This window comes from Vanessa atalanta, chromosome 30 (assembly GCF_905147765.1).
Source record: "Vanessa atalanta chromosome 30, ilVanAtal1.2, whole genome shotgun sequence".
In the NCBI taxonomy this organism is placed as follows: Eukaryota; Metazoa; Arthropoda; class Insecta; order Lepidoptera; family Nymphalidae; genus Vanessa; species Vanessa atalanta.
In genome coordinates, this window is record NC_061900.1 from 3,221,518 (window position 1) to 3,228,518 (window position 7,001).

The window sequence follows — 7,001 nt, forward strand, 5'->3', positions numbered from 1 at the left end:
CCCACTACATTTTCACCCGATATTTCCATATACAATGTCTTCGCGGCGTTATGAGCAGCTACTCCGATGTTTATGTTGTTCAGAACTGGGTGCTAAGGGTGCCGAAAAGATAAACAAATTTGTGGACATGTTGACACTAAATTTTAGAAGAATATATAAACCCGATAAGGAACTTAGTTTGGATGAGTCATTGTTATTGTATCGCGGTCGACTTCACTTTCGGCAATATATCAAATCTAAAAAGGCTAGATACGGAATTAAGTTCTACGTCCTTGCAGCGGCCGATGGTTATGTTTTGAATTTAATAATGTACAGCGGAAAAGACGAAAACACGCAATTGTCCAGTACTGCAGGAAAAAAACTTGAACGGTTAGTAATGCGATTGATGAGGCCATATTTATTAAAAGGTCATGATCTCTTTATGGACAATTACTATAATTCAGTCACCCTTTCCCAAAAACTACTGGATTTGAAAACTCACACAAACGGCACCCTACGTGTAAACCGAAAAGATAACCCGAAGGAAGTTGTAGACCGAAAATTAAAAAAAGGTGAACATGTCTGGGTAAGGAAAAATAAAGTTTACGTGAGCAAATGGGTTGATAAGCGACCAGTAATTATGTTGACTACAAGAGACCATCCTCATATGACAAATACATCAAATAGATATGGCAAAATTATGAAGAAGCCTATAGAAGTAGTAACATATAATAAATTCATGTCAGGTGTGGACAGATCTGATCAGATGATTAACTACTATTGCTCTCCAAGGAAAACAATACGCTGGTATAAAAAAGTGTTTTTTCATCTATTGGACATGGCAGTATGGAACTCTTGTTATTTGTATAAAAAATATGTACCGAATAAATCTAAATACGAATTGTGTACGTACCGAGAAGAGCTAATAAAAAAAATGATAGGTTGAAAGAAAATTGCAAGGGCAAAGACTTAGTATCGGAATTGAACAAACACAATAGTCGACAGCACAACACAACTCCAAGAAACATTGTTGAACAAGAACGAAGATTTTGGGGCCACTGGCCTAAAAGACAGCCTGCGCCTGAGAACTCAAAGAAAAAGTACTCGTTTTTAATGTGTAAAATGTGTTCCAAAAATAAAAAGAGAGTTGAAACTAGCTACAGATGTATTGGTTGCCCGAATCTTCCCCCATTATGTCCTGAATGTTTCCGAGATTACCATCTACTTCTGGAACAGACAGAGCAAGAGTCTTGAGTTTGATTTATTTTTCTTTATAAATTTAATTACAGTCTGGTATTTAAACTTGAATGAGTATTATTCGATTGTATTGTACACTATCGAATATTGATTTTTTTATAATGTGGAAATACGAGTTAATTGGCCAAAGCATGGCGTTTATTGTGATGGTGAATACCGTAACGTTTTCGAGATTATTTGTATGTTGATTTTTTTTCGTATGTCTATCGCTGTATCATGCAGACTGAAATTTTAATATTATGTTAGTTAGGAGTTTATTGTGATAATTAAAACATAAGGTTTTGTTCCTTTTTAAGAGATTACTTTTTGTTGATTTGTTTTTTCATATTTCTTTCGCTGTATGACGCAGACTGAAATTTAAAATATAGCTGTGATTACTTTAGAAATGAGTTTTATTCTACTCCCTTACATATATAATATATATAACTCTAACGTGGCTCGACGTAGTGTCTTGTTTGGGCAGGCAATAATGTGAAAAACGTGACACTACGTCATTAGATGTTACGGTCCTGGACGTGGTGTCGTACTAGGCTATCAATTTACTATTCAATGTGACACTACGTCGTTGAACGTTGACATCTCTGGACGTAGTGCCATATAAGATAAATAACTAACTCTTCAATATGCCACTACGTCGTTGAACGTTGACGTCTCTGGACGTAGTGTCATATCAGACTAGTAACTAGCTTTCTAATATGACACCACGTCTTTGAACGTTGACGTCTCTGGACGTAGTGACATATTAGACAAGTAACTATCTCCTCAATATGCCACTACGTCGTTGGACGTTGACGTCTCTGGACGTAGTGTCATATCAGACTAGTAACTATCTACTCAATATGCCACTACGTCGTTGAACGTTGACGTCTCTGGACGTAGTGTCATATTAGATAAGTAACTATCTCCTCAATATGCCACTACGTCGTTGGACGTCGACGTCTCTGGACGAAGTGTCGTATAAGACAAAATTTAAATATTAGCATGTCTAAGTACGTCTGTCGACGGGTAATCGTTTAGTATGGAAAATTCTAGTGCCATATTATGGTGACAGGACAAGTTCTTAACGTCAGCGAACGTGTTAAATATTCGTCAGCTGTGAATATATCAGGGTTGAATGGAAAGATTCCTGTAACTGAGAAACTTTTCTGAATATTTCTAGGAGTCATTGCATTTGGGTAAGCACTGCCTAGACATCCAGCCAAATCATATATGGTTAACGGCCACCCTGGATGACTAACCATCCAATTATCGCATGCAGTATTGTAGTATGACTTTAATGCTCCAAATATTATGCGATCCAAAGGTTGTAATTTTTGATAAGTATGTGGTGGTAAAGTTAAAAGATGGATACCATTTTCTTTGCAGTCGTTTATAGAGTCAATAGTAATGTGTGACTCATGGTTATCAAATATAATTATATGGTGTTAATGACCATTGTAGTAAGACTTATCCTTATCAACAATAAGTTGGATCACTGATGTATCTGTCAGTTCTAACTAGGCCAGATATTTCGTATAGTGTAAGCGTTCTGAGCCAATTTAACACATGTTATAATGAAACACATTGGAAGCATTTAAAAAGAATGTTAAGATGCAAAAAACTAAGCATTTTGGTTTAATCTTCAAGAAAAATAATAGTGATTTACATGGTTATGTTGATGCTGACTGGGCATCTTGTAACATTGACAGAAGGTCTTACACAGGATATTGTTTTGTATTGTCAGGGTGTGTAATAAGTTATGAGTCTCGTAAGCAACGAACAGTTGCCCTATCTAGTACTGAGGCCGAGTATATGGCACTTGCAGAAGCTTGTAAAGAAGCAATCTATTTGAAAAGTTTAATGTCTGAACTCGGTATGTATAACAAAAATAAACCTTTAAGATTATATAGTGACAGTCGAAGTTCTTTGAAATTGGCTTCTAATCCTCTGTTCCATAAACGTACTAAGTATATAGATGTACGCCATTATTTTGCTAGTGTGTTGTGAATAATAAAATAAAAATTAGTTACGTTCCAACCTCTTCTATGCCCGCTGATATATTAACAAAAGCACAATGTGCAAATAAACATTACAATTTCATTGATATGATTGGCATAGGGGAAGTAAAATAAAATAAGTATACAGTTTGGAGAATTGTTTTTATTGTTAAAATACTTGTAACATTAGTGATAAACTGAAACATTAGTGTCTTACTAATAGAGATATTTTGTTAAGAGAGGGTGTTAAAATAAATTGTATCTGTCTATTACTTAGACACTGGAGTCCGATACCGAACTCAATAAGGGTAAAAACTTGAGGAATCTTTCACAGGGTTCTCCTGTTTCTGAAACATATCGGATCACGAAGGTGAGCTGGTCCACATGCGCTATATCCGGTGTCGAATCGATAATTAAGGAAAAGTATTTCGCCCTTCTTATCTCATCTCCAATTTGCTTCAATACTTTATGGCCCATCAAGATTATAAACTCATCGCAAACTGGTTTCGACAAGTAACTGGTACTTCCGGATCCTTGATTCCCAAACCGCTCAATATGACTGGCTAAGAAAGGATCGAACTCAGCTAACAGTTCCAGGATCATAAAATAATTCCCGTTGTGTGGATCACCGAACTTTTCACTTTTTCCTCTAAAAGCGAGACCTCTTGAACACAGCCGCTTCACTACAGCAACAACCCTTTTCAAAACGTTTCTCCAATAAGTGATTTCTTCATCAATTTGCAAATGAAGTAAATTATCGATTCGAGAATCAATCGCACTTCTAGCTTTCAAACTAAGAATACTGGATTTATGACGCGCTGAGTTTTCATGCTGAGCTACTCGAAGTTCTGCATTTTTCCAGTCATTAAATCCTTCGTTCTCGAACTGAGTTTTATTCTCCAATGGACCAAATGCTAAACACGGCCCGCAGTATACAGATCTCTTACTTTCGGAGTAAACCAGCCAATTTCGGTCCTTTACTTCATTGTTTTTCATTTTTCTTTGGAAGATACTCACTGGCAAGAAACGACGTTGATCAGCATTTACTCTTTCACTTTTAGAGAAGTCAGAACATTTGTTTTGATCGAAGCCGCATCTTGCAATAATTTCCCTTAAAGTGTCGTTAATTTCCCATAAAGCTGGATCCTTGTTCTGATCTTCAGTTGTTTGCATTCGATCATCGTTTAACGACTCGGTCCGAGAGGCATCTTCAATTTTGGAGCACTCGTCGTCAAAAACACAATCATTAATTTTGGAGCACTCGCCGTCAAGAACACAATCATCAACTTTTTCTTTAGTCGATAGTTCAACAGATGACAGATGGGCAGCCGATTTGAAGTCCGTTTCATCCTTTCCAGATTGCATTGTTGACGTTCCCGACTTTTCGATACAATTTTCATTTTTGAAAAAACTGTCAATTTTTGTGGTTTTTCGTATGATTTGCTCTTGTTCTTCTTTTTTTATTTTGGCCTTCTTTTTGTACTCCGCTCCGCTAAGTCGCTTTCTACCATCACTCATTTTTACAATTTCTTTTCAGGAACTGAAATGGAAAGAATGAAATTAAGAAGTTTATTTCTCATACGCAAGCAACGGCATCCTTCGTTCCGAATTCCCGCAATAAATAGTTAGCGTAACGTAATTTTTGTTATTCTATCACGAAAAATCGAAACTTCTTTGCATAGTTTCCGATGAATTGTTTTTTGTGAATTATTATTTCTATTGTTTCATGTTTGCTTCATTAAAAAAACAAAATGATAAGATAACCATGAGCAATCTTTTAGAATATCTTATGGTTAGTATGAAAATGTTCAAAAGTTTAACGAGACCATGTTCCAAGCTTCGAAATGAAAAGTATTTTTGAAGGGCTTTTTGAATGAATTTATTCGTTACAGATAATTTATTGTTATTTATTGGGATTATTAAAAGTTTTTACTTACCGGTGTTGTGAAAAAATTCATACAATCCGCGAAACACGTCGAAAAAAAAACAGCACACACCCGCGTAGAAATATCAATTCGGTATGCAATTACAGCAGCACGCTAAAGTCACAGTTCGCCTTTGTTGCAGCTGTATTTTGGAGGTGCCGGTAAAAATCACGACACTCCTACTTATACTACTCGAAATTTTAAAACGAGGAATTTGATTACAATAATGATTACAATATATTTCGTGAATTCTGGTTCGCATTTACTAACTCCACACAACATAGAGCAGAGAGCGTCTCGAATCGCGACCCAGTATTTTTCGCAAGCGTAAAACTCGTGGTTTTCTAGTTTCGTGCCTTATTTTCTTTTGTTTCGATGTTGTTTTCGTTTTTCGCCTCGATATGTTTGGGTAACCGTGGTAACCCACGCGGTTATGGGAATGGAGAATTAGGAGAATGGACCTTATCACGTGCACGTGCAACATTGACGTCATTGATAACATTGTAGCATTTTAAAAAAATAGCGCATTCGGGGAAAAATATTTTTTTGACAGCAGACTATCTCGCTATCGCTGCTCAAGGTTTTTCTAGAATTCAAATAAAATTTTCTAAAGCTAGTGCATGTTCAACACATAATAGTCGATACATAAGATTAAAATCGGTAAAATTATTCACTAAATTATTTCCTACATTCAAATTAAAATCACTAAATTATATACAAACCATGCAGTTCACAGCCTCCAAAAAATAATAGGACTGGCTGTATGGGTTGACGGTAGGAAAAGAAAAAGACATTTTCTATAATTTCGCTCTTTACACTCATCAAAGTGCGGGGAGAGGGCGCAAAGATCGATTACCGATTCGCTGCCCCCAACCGATTACTGGTTGGGGGCGGCGAACTAGCTGTTTCACTCTAGAATATGGAAGATTGCTAAACAGAAAACCGTCATCCAGAAATCTTTTTGATCTCTGGTAGCAAAAAAAAAAAAAATCGGTATCCAAATTTGCCGCCCCAAAAATCTGCCGCCCTAGGCTCAAGCCTACTCAGCCTGCTGGTAAATCCGCCACTGGTCTTGATTCAGGCTGAATCGGAAGAACAGGGACTTGACAGACTTAATACCGTCCTTGAAGTTCTCAAGTCCGGGTTTTCTTTAAATTCAAAAAAATGCTCTTTTCTTAAATCTAAAATTGAGTTCTTGGGCTGTGAGGTAGAAAACGGTAATGTTAGACCAAATAAGCGAAAAGTAGAATCACTTACTGCATTACCACCTCCTGAAACCGTTACGCAATTAAGGCGATTCATAGGATTAGCTTCTTATTTTCGACAATTTGTTGCACAGTTTGCGTGTTTAATGGCTCCACTTTATAGATTAACATCCCTCAAAGGCAGTTTCATTTGGAAACCTGAACATAAAGAAATCAAACCTGATATACTGAAAAAAATTTATACAAACAATACCCGATTTTAATAAAAAGGTGATTGAACATTTCGCTTCAGACAAATGTCACCGCATTGATTTAATGTATAAAAAATAAACACATTTTATGTCAATTGTTGTTTTGATGCATTTTCTAATTTCAATATTTTAAAGTTTTTCAAGTGCACTACCAGTTCGATAACCCACCAGCCGCCACTGATAATACTACAATATTGTAAAATACTAGTGCTAAAATAATGTTACATCAAATTACATTAACAGCCTGTAAATTTCCCACTGCTGGGCTAAGGCCTCCTCTCCCTTTGAGGAAAAGGTTTTGGAGCATATTCCACCACGCTGCTCCTATGCGGGTTAGTGGAATACACATGTGGCAGAATTTCGTTGATATTAGACACATGCAGGTTTCCTCATGTTTTCCTTCACCGC

General features: G+C 36.4%; 1 protein-coding gene across 1 annotated transcript; it reads right to left on the minus strand.

Annotated features, from left to right (window-relative positions):
- Window positions 1-3,485: 3,485 nt before the first annotated feature.
- On the minus strand, window positions 3,486-4,730 carry LOC125075414 (zinc finger MYM-type protein 5-like). The gene has a single exon (XM_047687154.1). It carries the CDS (start codon window positions 4,728-4,730, stop codon window positions 3,486-3,488), a length of 1,245 nt encoding a protein of 414 aa, XP_047543110.1.
- Between the last annotated feature and the right edge of the window lie 2,271 nt (window positions 4,731-7,001).